At 51.1% G+C, this 20,040-nt stretch overlaps 1 protein-coding gene across 1 annotated transcript in view; it reads left to right on the top strand.

Annotated features, from left to right (window-relative positions):
- Nucleotides 1–5,232: 5,232 nt before the first annotated feature.
- The window catches only part of KAZN (kazrin, periplakin interacting protein), a 993,570-nt gene continuing 978,762 nt past the window's right edge, over nucleotides 5,233–20,040 (top strand). The window contains exon 1 of the mRNA XM_072975380.1: nucleotides 5,233–5,407. Within this exon, the coding sequence (XP_072831481.1) occupies nucleotides 5,317–5,407 (91 nt within the window). The 5' untranslated portion in view covers nucleotides 5,233–5,316. The remainder of the gene's footprint in view (nucleotides 5,408–20,040) is intronic.

The following is a 20,040-nucleotide window of genomic DNA, read 5'->3' as shown; positions in this document are numbered from 1 at the left end:
TGAAAACAATATAAATGAAAGAAGCTAGATACAAAAGTCCACATAGTCTGTATTTTCATTCCTATGTCCAGAATAAGGAAATTTATAGAGACAGAAAGGTTAGTGGTGGCTTAGATCGAGGGTGATAGCTCAAGTGCCCGGGTTTTTTTTTTTTTTTTTTTTGAGGTGATGAAAACATTCTAACTTTGGCTTTGTTGATGATTGTATGTATTTGTGCATATACTCGAGCCAGTGAATAGCACCCTTTAAGTGGATGAATTATATGGCATGCGAGTTATAACCCAGGAAAACAGCTTAAACATTTTGTAAAAAGAAAGACATGTATTGTGACTTGCTGGGAACTTGAGTCCATATGGAAACCTTTGGGAATATGAGCTAACAGCACACCTTTTCAATGAAACAGGTAGTGGTCAGTTGCAAAGCAGGGAACCAGCAGGACTCTTTGCCGTGTAGATTACCTGTTAATGGCTGTTTATTTTTCTGGCTGTGGAATCTTGGGCAAAGTACTTGAATTTCCCTAAAACCATGTTTCCTCATCTGGGATGGGGACATGCTGGTATCTGATATTAAATAAAAATGTCTGAGGAGCTCACAGTGTGGCTTGTAGCATGTGGCAGCGTCTGTGTAGTGGCGTTTTGCTCCAAGACAGGAAGTATCACAAAACAAGGAGCTCTGTGCTCAGGGTCACATTTTCCTCAGTTGCACCTCACTTTGCTCCTACTTGTCTATACTGCCTGGTTGTGGTCCTTGGTACCTTTTAGGGGTGCGGGTGATTACAGCTGATGGCTGGAGCCTGATCCGTCAGAGAACTGGCTGTCAATTCTTCTGGGAGTGTGACTCTGAGCCAAGTCAGGGAGTCCTCTGACGGAGGACAGTTTAGTCTGTAAAACTGAAAAGGTACCAGGGGAAATCTTAAAAATACAGATATGACTGTTGATTTGAAGTAGAACAAATTCATATCCTCCCTAGCCTAAAAAGCCTTGAGTGGACTTTAAAACCTTTCCAGTATAACACAGCGTTCAAACTAGGAGGGCGGAGCTCAAGTGGTAGCGTGCATGCTTAGCACGCATGAGGTCCTGGGTTCAATCCCCAGTGCCTCCATTAAACAAACCTAGTAATAAATAAATAAATAGACCTAATGACCCCCCCCAAAACAGACCCAAAACCAGTCTTGCCAAAATGACTTGCTCGTGCCAAAATCCCGCCCCCCAACCCAGTTCTTTTCCTTTTACTGCTGCAAATCCCACTTCTCTTCTTAGATCCCCCTCTCATATTCCCTCCCGTAAAGGTTTCCCTGAAGGTGCCAGCCCTCACCTGATTGGAATGGCAAGACCTTTCATGATCCATGATTCCCAATGTGGTATATGCTCCCAGTGGTTTGGTTAATTATTCTCTGCGTTTATCACTGACTTAGAGATTATACTCTGTTTCTCTCACTGTCTCCTCATCCCTCTACCACTGCCCACTCCTGTTCCATCTTCCTGTGGCTAGCAGAGTGTCAGGTGTCAGGTGTCAGGTAGATACTTAACAAATGATCTTTGTCAGCACAGGTATAACAGCAGTCCTGTAAGTCAATTCATGCCTTCTCTAGTGTGGCTTTCTTTTGACTTTTACCTTCGGGGATGTTTCTGATACCCGAACACATCCCGATGAGGAACAGGTTCATATTGTAAAAGACGCAGGCCCAGGTCGTGCAGCAGGAAGGCACGTGTCACATATACACGGGTACCTGCTGCTCCGGATGACTGCTCGCAGGAGACATACAGGCTCAGCGCCATCAAATCTGACTTGTCTGGGAAAATCTGAAATCCAGACTTCTTAAAACGTTGGCCTGTGACTGTAACATGTCAACATTGACAGCATAGAACGGGGACTGAACAGAACGGGGGAGATCTCAAAGTAGACTCGTGTAGATGGAAACTGGATAGATAATCACAGTGGTGCCGCAGTGGGGGGAAGATGGGTTGGAGAAAGGTGGTTTGGGGAAACTGGTACCCAATCTTGAAAAAGACGAAGCTGGATACTGCCTTATACTGGATACGTAAGTAGACTCGATAGATGAGAACTAAGTGTAAAAGGCAAAGCTACTCAGGCTGGCTTCACAGCCTAGACACTGGGAAGGATGTTTTAAGACAGATCCTCGAAACAGATGGTAAGTCAGCAGAGCAATGGATCTGACCGCGTTAAAATGAAACATTTCTAGTCCAGAAAAGATACCAAGTGCAAAGTTATCCGTTGATGACTGACTGGGAGATGATATTGACAAGGTTAAATGGATATCTAGCAAAGTGAAGGAACCTATCATGTAAACCAATGAGAAAGTCAGAAAGAGAAAAACATCTGGAAAAATGGGCAAAGGCAATGAACATGCAGTTTCCTAAAGAGGAAACTTCACTAGTTAGTAAGTTTTTCACAAAGTGCTCAACTTACTAATAATTAAGGAAATCAAATCAAATCAATGAACTGTAACTTTATACCTGTTAGATCTAATTCTTGCGAACAGTAGGTATGGGCAAAAATGTGGGGGAATAGGAACCCACGTGCAGTCCCAGTAAGAGCGGAACCAGCATAGCCATCCTGGAGTAGTACTTGGTAGCATCTGATGAAATTGGATTTGCATGTATCTTTGAGTAAGTCCACTCCTGGGTATGTGGCCAGGGGAATTCTTGCACAGACCCACCCCTCCCAGTTTATGCCACTTATCCGGGTGTAATTATTACTAGCGGTTCCATCCGTCCACTCTCAGTGTCCTGACTTGGATGATATATTGATGACTAACCATTAGGTGGCATCCTTACTGTGTGGTTTACCGTCACAGGGCACCACAGGCAACTCAGGTACTGGTACCGAGGGAGCAGACAGAGAAAAGTGGTGGATTTAGTATATGAAATGCCATGCAGCAGTGAGAAGGAAAGGATGGGGTGTACAGAGAAGGGAGGGGGAAAATATGGTTTTCCGAACAAAAGGCATCTGCAGGTTGAATTAGTGTATAAAGGTTTACTTTGGATTTTTTTTAAAGACAATTTTTTTAGAGTAGTTTTAGGTTCACAGCAAAATTACGAGGAAGGTACAGAGATTTCCCACATATCTCCTCCCTCCACACATGCACTGCCTCCCTGCCATAATCAACGTCCCCCACCAGAGTGGTACATTTGTTACAGTTGGTGAACATACACTGACACATCATTACCACCCACAGTTTACAGTTTATGTTAGGGTTCTGGTGATGTACATTCTGTGGGTTTGGACAAATGTGTAATGACATGTGTCCATCATTATGGTTCCATATGGAGAATTTTCACTGCCTTAAGCATCCTCAGTACCCCTCCCATTCATCCCTCCCCTCCCCACAGCTCAGCTTGGATTTTTTTGTTTGTTTTTTTAGTGGTGGCATGTACCATTGCTTGGGTGCATTGAAACTTGCATAGCCACCTGGTTGTGGAAAGTTGATCCTTCTCCCATAAGGGGTGGGGTTTCTGCAATTGTCAAGCGATCTGGTCTTTTTTCTCCTGAGCCCTTGGTCCTCTTAGAGGTCAGCTGTCAGAGAGAATGGTCTCTGACGTCATATAATTTCATGGCTTGGAGAAGAACCTCTTCACATGGAGAAAAGGGAGTCTCAGTGGTGTGAGCCACCTTAAGCCATAAACACGAAGTAGACTTCACTTAAGTCTTTATTTCAAGGCTCCCTCTGCCTTGCCTTCACTAGCCCAGGTAACCTTCCAGCATCACTGAGCGGAACGTCTTTGGTGGCAAAGAGCTCTGATGGGAGAGGCTTCTGTTTGAGAGCCTTTCTGGCCTACAAGTCAGCTGGAACTTGACCTTCTGTATCTTAAACACAGGATAGACAAATGGCTTTTCAACCAGCGTCCCCCCCGGGGAAGCTCACAGGGGTGCTTTGATCGCTGCTGCTGTGCTGTTACTTTCTCTCCCCTGGTGGAGGTGGTGCTGCCAGCGTCCTGCCAGTGTTGCAGCCAGATCCCCAGTGGAAGTATCCAAACTGCTGGCTGTAGATGCTGCTGCGTCTCTCTCTCCCTCCCTCCCTCTCTCTGTAAAGTTAGCACCTTTGTGATCAGCAGATGGGACAGCAGAATAAAGACTTCAGCAGCCACTGAAACAGCTGTTGTGACCATGTGAAAGGTATTTCTCCCTCCTTCCGCCCCTTTCCAGAGAAATGGCCCTTTGGGTTGGAGCAGGAGACTGGTGGTTCTATGCACAGAATAGGTCTGGTTTGGCGAAGATGAAGCACCCCGACCATCTCTGTGTCACTGGAGTGCCATGGGGGATGTGTGGCATTTTTCATCTCTTTTTGATCTTTGGATTTTATTGCTGGGATCCTCCTATTCTGTGTCTGCTACTTCCTGGGCTGTGGGCATGAAGAGGTTACAGCAGCCAGGAGCCTGCTGGGCTGAGTTAGCACTTCCCTCTGCATCCAGAATCTCTCCAAGTAACGGCCCTTTTACATCATGGAAAAGGGGTGGCGGTGCGGGCGGTGGGGTGGGGGGGGCCGGCTGCAGTAGGTCCGAATGGCTGCAGTAGTGCAATAGGTAGGAGCAGGCTCCTGGACCATGTCTCGGCGAGGAGGGGGGCGCAAAGGCGTGCGGAGTGAAGGATGAACCGGCGGCACGTCGCAGGTCCCGAGCTGCAGAGTGCCCGCGCTGCGTCCGCCTCTCGCGCGCTCCCCGCCTGCGTCGGGCCGCCCAGGGGCGCGCGGACCCGGGACGGCGGCGCTGGGGCTCGGGCTCGGGCTCCGCGGGGGACGGAGACCAGGGCCGGAGCCGCCAGAGCCACGGGCCTGGGAGGCCGGCTCCCCGGGGAGCTTGGGGTGGCCCGGCTCGTGCCCTCCCTCCCGGCAGGAGACCCCGCTGAGCCTCCGCGCTTTTCCCGCAGCAGCTGGCGCTGGGACGCGGCTGGGGCCAAGCTCTCTCCAGCGGCCACCGGGCTGAGCAGCTCCGCGGCCCCGGCCCCGGCCCCTTCCAGGTGACCTAGTCCCCCCCACCCCCACCCCCCACCCCCAGCTTGGCGAGAGGAAACATCTCCCATTGGGTGAAACTCAGATTTTGCTTTTGCATCTAACTCCTGTAGCCGAACCAGCTCTGCCGAAACCCGTAGGGTTTCATTTTGCACTTGACTGTGCTGGAGAAAGACTGCAAGGAGTGGGCGGCGAGAGGAGGAACCTTATAAACTTTGGGGGCGGGGACATTTTCTTGGAAGTGACAAGTAGCTTCAGACCTGGGCCAGTGACGTCGTCCTCCGCTCAGACGCTCCGAAGGGGCTGGACGCGGCCACAAGACCAAAGCCAAAGATCCCAGGAGAGCCATGGAATCCACGCTGGCGACACCCAGTTCTGCCGCAGGCCCCGTCACCTTCTCCCACGTCTTCGGGCAGCAGTGCCAACTTATGGAAGCAGGTAGGAAGCTGTTGTGGGAAGTGGGGTGCTACCCCAGATCCCCAGAGGCAGAGGCCCATGTGTGTCTGCGGGTCTGTCTGTTTCATCTCTGCCTCGGTGAGATTTGGAATGTGAGGCTCAACCGGCCAGTGACATGCCTGTCTGGCTCACTCACTGTAAAGTTTCTGGCACGTGCCATGGGACTGACTGAAGGTGCCACTTGGGCAGGGGAAGTGAGGGTGCCCATGGGTCCTGTCACCTCTTTTCTCTGTGGCTGCTCAGAGGATGCAGGGGAGTGAGTCAGGAAGGAGCTGATGACGTGGTGGCTGTGGTCATTGTTTGGGGGCAGGTGCCAATCCTAGACTAGCTGTTTTTCTGTCAGCTTGCCTCTCTGCTGCTTAAAGTGGTGGTTAAGCTGAGTAACACAGCTGCTTGAGTGCCCGCCTGAAGCAGCGACTCAAGCCCTTGGCTCTGCTGTGGGGATTCCTCCTTAGCCTTTGCCCCGACTTTGTCTTCCGAAAGGCTCACGTTTTATGCAGAGCGGAAGACTTGGTGTGGGCTGCAGCCTTGCCCGGGGCCGGCCATCTTTCTATGCATTTGGTCACAGAGAAACAAGGTGATGGGTGGGTAGCTCGGTGCAAGTGGTTACCCTAGTGGAGCCCGCAGACCAGTGCGCTGTCCGTGCCTATGATTGTGCTGGCGCCACACCGGACGTGGGATGCCTGCTTCCCTGCTTTCTTGGAGTCCATTCTTGTTGTTGAGAAAAGGGCCATGGGTTTCTCCAGTGGTTTCCTGGGTGTTAAAGTGTTAATTGTGCATTGTGGCTGTGCATCTCTGGAAGGTGTCGAGAAGAGCCCTGTACTGAGGAACTGGAGCGGGGACTTGAGTCGGTGTTGGTGTTTTCATTGGGTGGTTGCATAACCTTGGAAATTGCAGACCCTTCCCCTTTCCCTTGGGAATGTGTCTCCAGCTGCAAAACAAGAGAACTGGCCGTGAGGCTGCCCGGTCCATCCAGGCCTTAGATTCAGTGAGATTAGATTCAGAAGAGCCAAGTGCAACAGAGAAAACAAACTTGAGCTGTTTTTAAGGATGGGCTGTGTTCACACAAGTTGGAAACTCATGGAGTGGATGAATGAGGACTCTGGACCTGAACTGCCTGTGTTTGAGTCCCATCTTCACTTGTTACAAGCTGTGTGACCTCAGGCAAGTGACTTAGCTTCTCTGTGCCTCAGTTTCCTCACCTTTAAAATGGGGATAAGAGGCACTCCCTCACAGGGTCATCACAAAGATTAACTATGTTAATGTGTCAAAAGCCTTAGAACAGTGCCTGGCACCTACTCAGCACTGTTTCAGTGTCAAGTGTTTGCTAATATTTCTAGGGAGTGTGGGGGCCACCGGGCAGGTGTCCTTCCAGGGGCCCATCAAGGCATCTCTGTTTGCAGAGAGCACAGCTGCCTGTGGTTCTAGCCAGTCAAAGCATCGAGCACCCCCCTCCACCCGCACTTTGATTCTGGTTTGCCTGGAAGGTTGAGCGTCCCCCACCCCACGCACCTGAGGAGCGTCTGACCTGCGGTAGCTCAGGTGCCTCTACTTCCTCGTGAGCAGGAGGGCTTGGGGATTTTCCTGGACGGGATTCCACACGCCTTTCTGCTCCTCCGGCGTGACTGGGGGGAAGGCAGGTTGGATTTCTAAAGTTCCCCGGTGCTGTCCCCTGCAGCTTTGTCCTCGAAGCTTTTGGAGGCACCCAAGCCTAAATCAGGTCATGAAACCCTGTCTCCTTGAAAGCAATCCTTTATGTCAAGAGAACAGTGCTACCTGGAGTAACAACGGCCAGCAGCCTCGAGGCAGAGCCCCCTCCCTGAAGATGCGCAAAGAGGGGCCGTTCAGCTCTGCGCCAGATGCGCTCACTCCGCGGGGCCCCGGGGCTGGAGGCGAGCACAGAGACGCCTCCAGCCACTTGCAGTCCCTCTGGTATCACAAACAAGATCTTCAGTGAGTGTGCAGACCGTTCCCTGACTCCAGGGGCTCACCGCTGTGTGAATCACGTGTGTTCCCGAGTGAGAAGCGTCTCTCGACACGAATTCACTGAGCACCCACGACCTGCTTTCTCCTCCCCATGCCGGGAACCACGGGGTCCGAAGAGTAAGTCCCAGCCTTTACTCAAGGAGATGATCTAGTTGGCGGTAAAAGGAAAGCATGTTGAGGAAAAGAGGATTATGCAGGATGTGACTTTTTAATGATTCCATTGCTGAAAAAGCCCTGTATATTTTACATAAATGCTCTCACTTTATTTTTAAAAACCCTAACCAATTTCCATAGGCAGAGGAAATGCTCGGGGTTGCCCCCCTGGCCACGTTCATGCAGCAGGAACGTAGCAGAGGGAAAGGTGAACCCTGGTCTGATGCCCACGCCTGTGCCTCTAACACTGAGAGCATGTGGTCGTCGGTGGGTGATGCCTTGGGTTAACCTTTTCTATCAGTAAGTATGTCAAGTCTTAGGAGAAGTTGATTCCTGAGAGACAGAACCGTCAAGGATGTTCAGTGGGGTGGAGGTTGGGGAGGTAAGCACAAAAAGGCTCACTGAATTTAGGGGGCAGCGGTGGACCCTGACAGTAAGGGTGTGTTGGGCGTGGTGGGGGCTGGGAGAACTCTGTCCCAGTTAGCAGCAGGGGGATTGTGAAGGCCACACTGGGGCCATGGGAAGGGTGCGGACTTCTTTCCTGTTCAGCCCCAGTTCAGCTGTTTGGTAGCCGCGTGATCTTGATTAAACCCCAAAGCCCTAGACCAGGGGTTGGCTAACTACAGCCCTGGGGCCGAATCTGGCCCACAGCTTGCTTTTGTAAATAAAGTTTTATTGGTACACAGCCATGCACATTTTATCTGGCTGCTTTGGTGCTACAACATAGAGTTGAGTAGCTCTGACCCAGATCACGTGGCCTGCAAAGCTGAGAATATTTGCTGTCTTGCCCTTGGCAGAAAGGTGTGTTCTGATCCCTGTTCTGGACCAACCCCTGTCACGCAGAACGGGTGTAGACAGAACTTGTGGTGGACAGTCTGAAAGGGCTCAAGCCTGAGAATTTAACTCGGACACACACTTCCTTGCTGGCACTTTCGATGCTACGTGGTGCCTTGGTTCTCTCATATCCTCCCCTCTCCCCACCACGCCATACACACATCCAGCACGGGTTGCTTCAGAAAGCATTTGGAATAGATCTGAAAGTCCTAGGAAGGCCTGTAGCTGTACCACTCTGCATGCTCCCGATCTCGTCTGAAAGTCCCAGGAAGGATGGGGTTCCCACTGTGTGCCCGGGTCTGTGCACCTGAGCTGGGCAAGATCGCACCTGTCTCCTCCTCCTGGCAGGTTGATGATGCATTTCCTACTTAATGGGTGAACTTAAGATGTTGACAGAGTTGGGACTTAAACCTGGGTTGGCCAACCACAAAGCCTGTACCCGAAATGGCAATCCCGTGGCTTCTGCAGAGGGTTTTTAAAGAAGTGTGTCTTGTCTTCCTCAAGGGTTTGGAGGAGAGAGCAGCCTTCTGGCTCTTTCTTGGCTTTGATGCTGTTGCCCGCCCTTTCCCCCTCCGTGGTCCTACACCTCACTTCAGAAGGCTTAGTCCTACACATTTAATTCCCTTCTCTTTCTAAGCACCTGACCCAAATTTCTTCCCCTTTCTTTTGGCCCAAAAATGGCAGGTGAGATGTTAGCCCGGACAGGTGAGCGGGACCGATGGGGGCCGCCATCCTCTAGTCCTCCTGCCTGACCTTCTGCAGGTGGGAGCCCAAGGCCGCACTCCCAGGCAGGCCACTGGCTGACCCCACAGCATCCTGCATCGCCTGGTCTCCTTCTGTTCCTAGCACGTTACTGAGGATGTTGGGAGGAATTCGGAGGGGATGGGCAGTCTAGACTCAAGCTGGTGTACTGTTGGTCTGCTTGTAGCTGAATAACTCTGTTGCCCATCTCCTCCTTGGATCCCAAAATATTTGACGGGGAAGATCCTCTGACCTGGTGTTCGCTTGTGTCTCTGCCGAGGGCTCTTGACTCATCCCTCAGCCTGACAGTCTGTTGTTTGGGGGACCCCAGCTTGCAAGCCATCTCTTGCTCTGACTTGCTAAGCTGCCCCTGTGTCATCCTAGGCGATTTCCAGCTGGTCCCATTTGGGTGGGAAGCATGTCCACAGGGTTACTTTGCTTGACCAGAATGACTAAAGTCATTCTGCCCAATATGTCCCGCTGATGCTGCAGGAATCCAGGCCCTGCTCAAGGGGGAAGGTGGAAGGGAGGAGAGGACAGGAAGGTGACAAGACTTAAGCACATGGATGGCTGCTGTTCTGCACCGCCTCTGGGTTGCAGCTCAGAAGCCACCCTGAAAGTTCTCCATTTGCCCCATCAGCTATAGTCAGTCCCCGGCTCCATCCCGTGTAGAAACTCAGACAAATGCAAGTCATATCTGTCAGTCTGTTGCATAAGTCAGGCTGATATCTGGAGCCAGAGTCTGGTCATCTTCTGACTTTATTACCTTGTTCCTTCTGAAGGCTGCCAGCTGAACCCCCTCTCCTGCCTTTTGAGCAATACAGGGACCCGTCTGAATGCAGAACATGTTTATTTAGAAGCCACTTGCCATGTTTATAACCAAGAGAGGAGAGCACTAAGATTTATGGCATCGATCATGAGCCGAACACACTGGAGCTTTTGCAGAAGTGGAACAGGTAAAGATGAGCCAAGAGGAAGGAGTCCTGTGCCCTGTCTTTCCATCAGCGGGAATGGGGACGTGGTTTTAAGGTCTCCTTTTAGATCCCCAAGAGGTGGTTATAGAGGACCTGTTTCTTGCCTGGCTGTTTCTTTAGTGGGAACAGTATGTCTCAATATTCTAGATAAGAAATTATCCTAGTGACTGTGGGCAATTGAGCGTAACCATAGCTGACGCTTACTGGATGCTTATTCTAGGATGGTCATTATGCTAAGTGTTTACATGGTACCTAAATTCATCCTTGTCACGTCCTCATAAGGCAAATAAAATCATCCCCATTTTATAGATGAAGACATTGAGGCCCATAAAGGGAGGTATTTCTTTTACCTAGTGAGTGGTTGAGTCAGAATTTGAATTCAAGCCATCTGGATCCCAAGTGTCTACTTTTTCCTGTTAGATTCTGTCATCCAGACGCTGTCAAATTTCCCAGCTCCTCCAGGAATTCGTCTCCAGAGATGTTTGTTGAACATCTGTGCCAGCAAATGAACGTCTGCAGAATGAATGTGGAATCTGCAACGACCAGAGCTACTGAAGGGAACTTCCACCCTCCAGGACGTTGTAGCTTAAAGGGGGAGTGACCCGGGTCCTCTGTATCCATGGTACTATTCCTAATGCCTTGTGCCGTGCTGTGCTCCGATTCCTGTTCATCGATGCCTTCTTCATTAGCCTCTGGGCTTCCTAAGGTTGGGCACTGTCGTCTTGGTTGTCTTGGAGTCCTCCAGACCTCCAGTGGTATTGGCAACATTGCAGTTTTCATCAGTAAGACATTGACATGTCTGTTTTAAACTAAAATATTTGTCCTTTTACAGGGTGGCTGCCACCCCCATGAGAAGCTCTTAGCACAATAAAATGGTATTAGTGGAATCTGGCAAAACAAAACTGTGCTTATGTTCGTTCTCTTTCTCAAGACTGATCCTTAGCCCTCGCGTTAGCTTGCAGAATCAAGGGCGGCCGGGAAAGCAGTGCGTCCCAGTAGAGCCTCAGGCTGATCAAATCAACACTTAACTCCAGGCTCTTAAAGAGAAAGCAATCTACTTTCTGGGTGTCCTGGACATAGTGGTGGCACCTGACACTCATTGTCCTCTTCCAGTGTCACCTCCCTGCCCGATCTTCCATCTTCAATCCAGAGATAGAATTTTCTCAGCATCCCAGTGATCTCCTTACGATGCAGGTACTGTCAGCCACCTCCCCGGACTGCACCTTGACCTCAGAAGTTCCCACCAATGGTGCTTGTCAAGGGGAAAGCAACAGGGGCGAGTTGGGTCCTTACAGCCTTGAAGTAAGCAGCCTGGGTACGTGCCCCAGCTTGTGGGCAGCACGGTTTTCCCACTGTCGTTACGCCAGAAGCAGAGGCTGGTCTCTTACTGGCTTATTTCTTCTTGTCAGAGGCAGGGGCATGTGGTTATTCATTCAGACTTAAGAGTTCAGTTGTTTGGGTTCAAATCTCAGGTCTGCTATTCACTGGTTGTGTGGCCTTAGGCAGGTTCCTTAACCTCTCTGTGCACTGGCTTCGTCATATGTAAAATGAGGATAACAGTAGCTACTTCATAGGGTTGTGTGGGTCTGACGGTGAGTCACTATGTATGGAGTGTTTATCACGGTGCTCGGCACAGAACGCATTATGTATAAACATTTCCTCTCTGTCTTCATCAGGCTGTTCTCACAAAACAGCACAGACTAGGTGACTTAAACAGAAAACATTTCATTGCATAGTTCTGGAGGCTGAAGAGCCTGAGGTCAGGGTGCCAGCAGGTCTGGTGTCTGGTGAGGGCCCTCTTCCTCGTTTGCAGACAGCCGTCTTCTCGCTGCGTCCTCCTGTGGCCCAGAGCAGAGAGAGAAGCCAGCTCTCCGGTCTCTTCTGAAAAGGGCTCCCATCCCGTTCATGATGGCCCCACCCTCACGACCCCATCACCTCCCAGAGACTCCTAATACCTCCTCATAGCATCACCAACAGGTGAATTTGGGGAGTTCACAACACTGTCATTGTTACGATTTCTTATTAGCATATCGCCCTATCGTGCTTGGCGAGACAAAGCTTGGTAACACCAGGAATTAAAACATTCCTTATGGTCATGTCTTTCAGAACAGTACAAAGTTGCTGCTTTTCCCCTTTGGCTAATCATTGCAGTTACACACACATACACACACACACACACACAGACACTCACACACTCACTCACTCAATATTTTTCCTTTCTTTGACTCCCAAGGTCAGGAAACAACAGATCTGTGAGAACGTCCATCCACCAGTCACAGAAGGGCGTTTATTTAAAGATCCTCGTTGGACCCAGCATACCTGGACCAGGCCTCGTTCGTGTCTTTCCGCCTGGTATAATTATTAAGAGCGCCTACGTTCATCTTGAGCATGTCCTTGTTTGCATGATAAACTACATAGTTGGCCTTAATAAGGGGCAGCTGAATAAATAAAATCCAAACGTTACCTAAACAAAATGTGGAGCATCTGATCTTGGAGGAAGCCGTCTAAGGTTAAAAGACAGTCAGCGGAAGACGCGAATATTTGGTTTGGAACAGGAGCCAGACGGGTCGGGTGGGCTGGGCGACACTTCTCAGCAGTACTGGGTGGGGGCTGTCCATGTCGCCGGGTCTGATTCTCCAGGACGAACCCAGAGTCCCCATATTCCTACAGAACCCCCAGTTCTTGGAGAAGCGCGTCACCGAAGGAGAGATTTCAGATCCTGGAGGGTCAAACCCTGGCAGCTGTGTCCCGCCTGAGGGCCAGCAGGTTGCGGTCTCTGTTTCACGCCCTCAGTTCTGTCGTCAGGGCCCTTGTTCAGTTTGCAGGCTGCTTCTGGCCCGAGTGCTACACCTGCTGTTTGCTTTCCGGTTCCCTTTGCCTTTCCTTGAGTAGCTTAAGAGCTCTAGATGGAGGCCCCAACTCCGGTTCTGGTCCATACTCCCTCGCATAACAAACGCGGTCTTGCTGGGGCCGCGGACCGTCTCAGGCCCGTTTGTGCGACGGCCTGCACCTCTGGGCACTGCCATAGACATGCTTTACTTGAGCTGTGAGCGTCTGCTCCCTCGTCTGGGTCGTGAGGACCTGGAGAAGGCTGGGCAGCAGACAGAGAATAGAGACAAACAGGAAGCCCATAATCCGGAGGCTCCATGACATTCCAATTTTTGACGAGAGGTTGTGTGGGTCCAGAGTGGGCAGGCGGGAGCCGCCACGGAATGGAGGGTCTTAGCCAGACCATTCATGCGTGTCCCCAGGCAGCCCTGGGTGGTCGGGCACGGAGCTGGCTCTCTGCTCGTGATGGACAAGGGGCATCTCGAATTGGTGGGTTCATGGGGACAGCTGATTAAGAAAGGAAATGGCCCGTTTGTGGGAGAATGTGTTAGAGACTCTGCTTTGCCCTTGGTTTGCTCTTCAGAAAACGCTGGAGTTAAATGACGGATGGGTTTCTCATTGGAAGGTCGCTTAGGTGGGAAGAGCCCACCGAGGAGGGGGGACTGCGAAAGTGCTCTTTCCTGCCCAGGGCATCCTTAGGTTTCAGACTTGATCTCATCCTTGGCCACATTCTCATTAGGTCCTATGTGGTTACCTGCTCTAGCTTCTGAAAAACTTAAGAGTTGATTCTCCTCATCTGTGATCTCAAATCCCTACCAGGTAAACCTTTAAATCCAGGGCAAAGCTCCTAACCAGACAAGCTTCCCCCATCTCTCTCCAACGGAGAAATGAAATGGAGTGGCTGTAGCCGTAACAAATCTGAAGGAAAAGCGCGTTCCCCTGCGATGGTCCTCCTCCCGTGTGGCTGGTGGGTGAGTGAAGCCCCGCCCACAGTGGGAATCACCAGGCAGCGGAAGGTGAGGAGGGGTTCCATTCGGATCAACTGGAAACCCCAAAGCAATAAGGGTTACTTGAAGACTTAAAACTGACCATGTGATGTTTGGAGTAGGGGAGATCATAAAAGTCCTGCTGTAAAAGACTGTGAAAGAGTGAAAACAATATACTAGTGATGTATTAGGATTCCCGCCTCCCCATTCCCACCGCTACCTTTTGGACCTTGACAAATAACCCATTTCTGGTTTTATTATAGTCTTAAACCACATCTTTCTTCATCAGCTCCTTTGACCAATTCCAGTCTCATCTGTCCTTCCAAGGATGTAAGGAATAAGCTGGATGAAACAGACATAGTCTTGGTTTTTCCCAGGAAGTAAATGCGCTTTCATTGATCCTGTACAGCAACTATCCTCTCGAGGTCCTGTATTTACGTTTCATTTTAACCTATCGGGTCTAGTGTCAGTGCCACTAAGAGGGAGCCCCAGCCTCAGACACCAAAGGGAAAGTCCCATCTAAGGATGAAGGCAAAGCTGAGAGGGTAGCCAGGTGTCCAGGCTGGGCTCCCCTTGCACGCACTTCAGGGTTTCTCAAAACTTGACGTCTTCTCTTTGATCCCCCTGAAGTTGTTATGAGTTACAGTGAGGGGAGTTAGGATACTTGCAGAGGGGACCGATTAGGGGACAGGAGTGAAGGGGAAAGGGAGGAGGTTGTCTCCATCCCTCCTGGCTCAGGGCACTAGAGGGGCGATGTGATGTGGGAAGAGAGCCGGTTCTTAGAGATTTAAAGGGATTGCAGGCTAGTTTGAGAGAGAGGTGCTCCTGGGGACTTGAAAAAGCCACAGCCTTGGCCTTGATCCCTTGGTGAGAAGTGAATCTGAAAAGGAATTTATGTGGTGGGTCCCCCTGAATTTCTGCAGTGACCTCAGCTTTGGTGCAGAAGGGAGCACCAGGGGTGACTAGACTCCAAGAGGTGGTCGGAGCTCCCAGAATTTGGTCATAAGAGACATGGGTCACCCCTAAGGGCTGTTGGGAGACTCAGAAGTCTACTAGGGAGAACAGAAAGGTTTGGGGACAAGACAAGGTCTACCACCTGATCAGAGCTCCAAACGAAGCAGCTGTCCAAAGGGCTGGGCGGAGGGACTAGATTTGGTCCAGCCCGAGGAGTGGAGGCTGGGGAGGCCAGAGACAGACCTGGGACATGCCCTGGGATGCTGGAGGCCAGCACACACCTTCGGCGGCACAGACGAAATCTACAGCACGGAGACAGGTGAAAAAGGAAGTAGTCCCTTAGGAAGGGAACCCTTACACCACCTCCTCACCTCCAACAGGCAGCACCCCCACTGCCAGTTAAGCAGGGAATATTGAAGGGACAACTCCAAGGTTTGAAGAGTTGGAGTCTAGAGACCAGGCCAGTGACGGCTGAGATGATCAGAAGTGGTTGGGACCAGTCTACAGAAAGGACTCTGCAGAAGGAGCTGCAGAGTTTTCAGTCTTATTTTGTCCTGTGTTATTGAATGAGGTCAGCTGGATATAGATCTCTAGGTTGGCTTGTTGTGTGACATTCTCCTGGCTTCTCTTGTCGCTGTTGGCCTCTGTTGATCTAGGGGTCATTTCTCTGTAGGCCACCTCCCTTTTCTGTGAATTTGCTTTTAAAATACTTGTCCTGGAAGCCACGTCATTTTGCTGCAACGTGCCTGGGAATGGATCTAATTTTATTGATCTTGTTTGGGGTTTGTGGTTCTCAGATCTGAAGATTGGTGTCTCAGTTCTGGAAAATGATAGCCACTTATTTCTTTGAACACTGATTCTCTCGCCTTCTTTCTGCTCCCCCTAATCCCCCTAGAAAGTCCTTAGAGACTTGAGTTGGACTTCTCAATCTGACCTCTTTTTCATATTCTCCGTTTTTGTCTTTCTGCTGCACTCTGGGTAATGACTTAAAAAACATCTTCTGGTTCATTAATTTTCTTTCTAGCTGAGTCTAATCTTCTGCTTATCTTCAGGCAATCAGGTTTTCATTTAATTGATGTCTTTTTCCCCCAAACCTCTAGAAGTTCTACTTGAGTAGTTTTTAAATCTTCCAGGTGTTCCTTTTTCAAAAGTAGTCTCTTGTCTTGCTCTCGAGTTTATGTTTATTTAACCATTTAAAATCACAGTTATGTGTCTGGCAGTCTAAGGTGCAGTTCTTCTGTTTTTCTGTTGACTCATGTCCAGAATAGCTGATTACCTCATGTACTTTGTACGTTTGGATTTTGAGCTCATGTTTGGGATTTTTGTCTGGGAGATACCATTACTGTAGGTAATGTGGATTTTTGAGCTGGAGATTTCCTCGAGCCTCCAGGTAGAATGAATTTGAACCCAAACCCATTTGAGGGTAGGCTTGGAATAAGGAGCTACTCAGGGAGATCACCCTCTTGCCCGTCTCAGACCAGGACTCAGACCCTGTTTCCCTTTGCTTGTGTGCAGGACCTTTTTCCAAGTGCCCTCTTTCCCTGATGGTGAAGCCCTCTAAGACTGGCTTGTGAGTGTGAGTGTATGTGTGTGTGTGTGGGCGTGGGCGTGCTTGTGTGTGTGTGTGTGTGTGTGTGTGTGTGCGCTGCAGTTCTAACTCCTCTGCCCAGCGTAACCTAAGGCCACGTGACCGGCCCCACATGCCAGTTCAGCTCCAGCATCCACGTCACAAGACCGGCAGACGCCCCTGCGCCGCCCGAGTGCTAGGGCATGCCATCACTCTGGTTTTCGATTTTGTATTTCTTCGTTGGTTTGTTGGGTGTATTGGTTTCCTGTGGCTGCTGTAACAAGTGACCACAAACTTGGTGGCTTAAAACAATACAATCTTAGGTTCTCATTGCCCTGAAGGCCAGGAGTCTGAAATTAGTATCACTGGACTGAAATCAAGGTGTCGCAGGGCTAGACTCCCTCCAGACTTTGGGGAGAATTCGTTCCTTGTCTCTTCCCGTGTCCTGTGGCTGCTGGCATCCCTTGACTTGTGTCTGCGTCCCTCCAGTTTCTGCCCCCGTGGGTAACTTTCTCCTTCTTCTGTGTGTGTGTAAGATCGCTCTCTCTTTCTTATAAGGACACTTGGGATGGCATTTAGGGCCGACCTGGAGAATCCAGAATAGTTTATTATCTCAACACTCTTAGCTTTATCACTTCTGCAGAAAGCGTTTTTTTCTTCCAAATAAGGTAACATTTACAAATTCTCGAGATCTCTCAGGGGCCACTTTCAGCCTACCGCAGTAGACTTCCCTAACTTTGAGGGCTCAGCTTCATGTAGATAAGGATGCCCATTGTATTTCCAAATGTTTGTAGCAGTTTTTTCCCCAATCCATCGTATTCCCTGGAAAAGGAAATACACCAAATAATCTCAAAGCTGGAGAGAAAAATGCACAACCCGCTGTGGTGGGAGCCACTCGGGGGGCCAGAGGTTGAAGATGTTAAGGCCTAAGTGCTGCCTAGCACCAGGGGCGGTGCTTCTCAGACCCCGTGGGGCAAGAGGCTGGGCTTAGCTCATACTAACGGGACAGTGCTGTCTGGAATCGGTGGACTTGTTGGACTGGTCTAAGTTCCCTTGGCCCACCCCTCCCCAGTCTTTGGTTTACTTTGGCCCGTTCCTGACTTTGCCTCTTGGCTTTCATACGTGTGTGACATGCGTGTGTGTGATCCCGGTTTCTGACCCTTAGTATCTTCCATTCTGACAGCCAGAAACAGACCTTGAGTCTGCTCCTTAGTATCCGCTTTGCTTCAGGGACTGGACCAAAGTCCTGGGGCGTCTGGAGAACTTACTCTTTGCCAGTGGAGCATCGCCGAAACCAGAACCAGGCAGGACCAGGACTGAGCGTTAAAGCCTCCTCCGTAGCGCAGGCGTCCCGGCCACAGGAGAGAGCTGAGTGCAGCCCTGAGAACTCTCTGCCGACGCAAAGCCCCGCTCCTGGGGACGGTCGGGCAAACTGACCGAGCGGTCACATGGTGCTTCTTGGGATTCTTTGGCAAGGAAGCCTTACCGGCTCGTGTGAAGCCCATTGCGAAGCAAAACGCCCTGTGCCCTTAGGTGCCACGTGGAGCAGCTCTGGTGGGCTTCCCAGCTCCGTTAACTCAGAGGGAGGGGATACCCTGTGTTGGGTGGCTTTTGTTCCCACCTCTCTTGAAGACATGTTCCTGTCCTAAGTTTGTGGCTGCAACCTTGATGACAAGTGTTTTTACAGCTGGGATTCCCCCTGAGAGGTCAGCCCCATCACGAAGCGGAACTCTTCTAGGACGGTAGGGCACTGCCCCCCGCCTGCCAGGCTGGAGATGCACTTTGTGTCTCTCCCACCAGTATTAGGGGTCCATGGGCTGTGTGTCCCCACACGGAGACTGAGTGAGCCCTGGGGAAGGCCCCCCCCCCACCCCGGGAGCTGTGTCAGGAATTTGGCAGGGCTCAGTGTTAAACCAGCAGGAACATGCCCAGGGCTCCAGAAGCGGTGGCGGAATTTAGGGTAAGCCTTCTGAAGGGTGTGTATCGGGGTGCTTGTGCGCGGGGCGGTCAGGGGTTCCTGGAGTGACCTGGGCTGACATCACCTGGGGCCCTGCCGCCCGCAGGTCCAGGCCCTCCTCTCCGGGAGGAGAATCTAAAGGTAACTGATCCCTGGAGCTGCTGGTGTCATCTCCTCGCCCAGCTGTCCTTTCACAAACAATCCGCACTTCTGCTGGCCTCACCCATTCTCACAGCGTCTTCTCAGAAACAGAGCTGAACTGCTCTGGCAACCTCCAGGTTGGATTCTGGGGGGAGCTCAGGCTCCCGGTGAGAAGTTACTGCTTGGGGTGGGAGTAACTCCTCCAACGGTGACATTTTTTTGACTTAGAGGGGAATTCGAGTGCCCGAGCTGGGTGAGGTGACGAGGCTGTGTCGTTCATAAAGAAAGGGTGCTCACCCTAAACTAGGGTTCATTCTCTAGAAGAATCACCGGGATCCGACACCCATAAGCAGGCTGTAACGCAGATCCTCAGCAGTGGACGTAGAAGGAGCCGAAGGCAGGCAGGGAGCCTTTGCTCTCAGCTGACCTGCAGAAACTGAATAATGCAGCCTAAAGAAAGCCCCAGGCACGTTTTAGCAGCTGGCCAGTTTTCCTGCTTGAAACAGAATTTCTGGACTTTGTTTTATGTGAGGACGTAGTTTATTTTTAGGTCCATCACGGAGGCTGTAAGGTGGGTAGTTCAGAAAGCTGGCCTGCTGGAGATACAGGCCCCATCAACACGCCTCGTGACCAAGAAGGACTCCGTGGCCTGCTGCAGCAGGAAGGCCCAGCCAGCTGCCTTTGCGGATGGCGAGGAAGCTCACGGGAGAGTCGGGGGGCTTCAGAGGAGGACGCGCTCCTGCGCACAAAGCCCGTTGCTGTAGGCCCAGGCACAGCCCTTTGGCGTGGCCGCTCTTTGGCTGAGAAGCTCCAGCTGAAAGAGCTGATTCCCCTGGGTACCAAGTATTCATTAAAACCCAGTTTGTCAGGTGGTAGCATCCTGGTTGTCCCCGATTTAAACAAGAGTCCCTTTGTGGCCAGTGGCACTTGGGAATAGAACCTCGGAGCCATGCGGAGGCCGGGAGGCAGCCAGGCGGAGCCCACGGCGTTTCTCGGTTGACCCTGATAGAGGAGCCCAGCACCACACAAGAAGAACCCCTGCTCTTGCCCTGTTTCTTGCTCCACTAAAGAATCCGGAGGCCTGCACTTCACTTTCAAGGGTCATAAAGTTCTCAAGTGGGGAAGCGGGCCCGAGTCGGGGTGCTGAACGGGGCATCTGCTGCGCCTGCGGGAGCCCGCGCCCTGGGCCTGTGCTTGGCCCGGATCGCACCACGACCGCGTTGCTCAGGCTTCTGCGAGCGGAACGCGAAGTGGACATGTGTATTTTGAGGCCAAAGAGAGAAAGGAGCCGGCCACTGCTCGGGCTGCCTGCCTGAGCTTGCACTTCTGGTTCTTCCGCCCCGTGCACGGGTGAAACCTCCCGGCTCAGCAGGCGCTTTCTTCTCCTGCGAGATCTCTCCGTTGAGGGAAAGATGGGTGCCTGGGCGGAGTGTAGGTGTGAAAGTTTCTTATGCTCAGCCATAAAAAAGAATAAAATCGTGCCTTTTGCAGCA

This window comes from Vicugna pacos, chromosome 13, assembly GCF_048564905.1.
Source record: "Vicugna pacos chromosome 13, VicPac4, whole genome shotgun sequence".
In the NCBI taxonomy this organism is placed as follows: Eukaryota; Metazoa; Chordata; class Mammalia; order Artiodactyla; family Camelidae; genus Vicugna; species Vicugna pacos.
The sequence above is the reverse complement of the archived record's forward strand: the minus strand, read 5'-3'. Positions and strand labels throughout refer to the sequence as shown.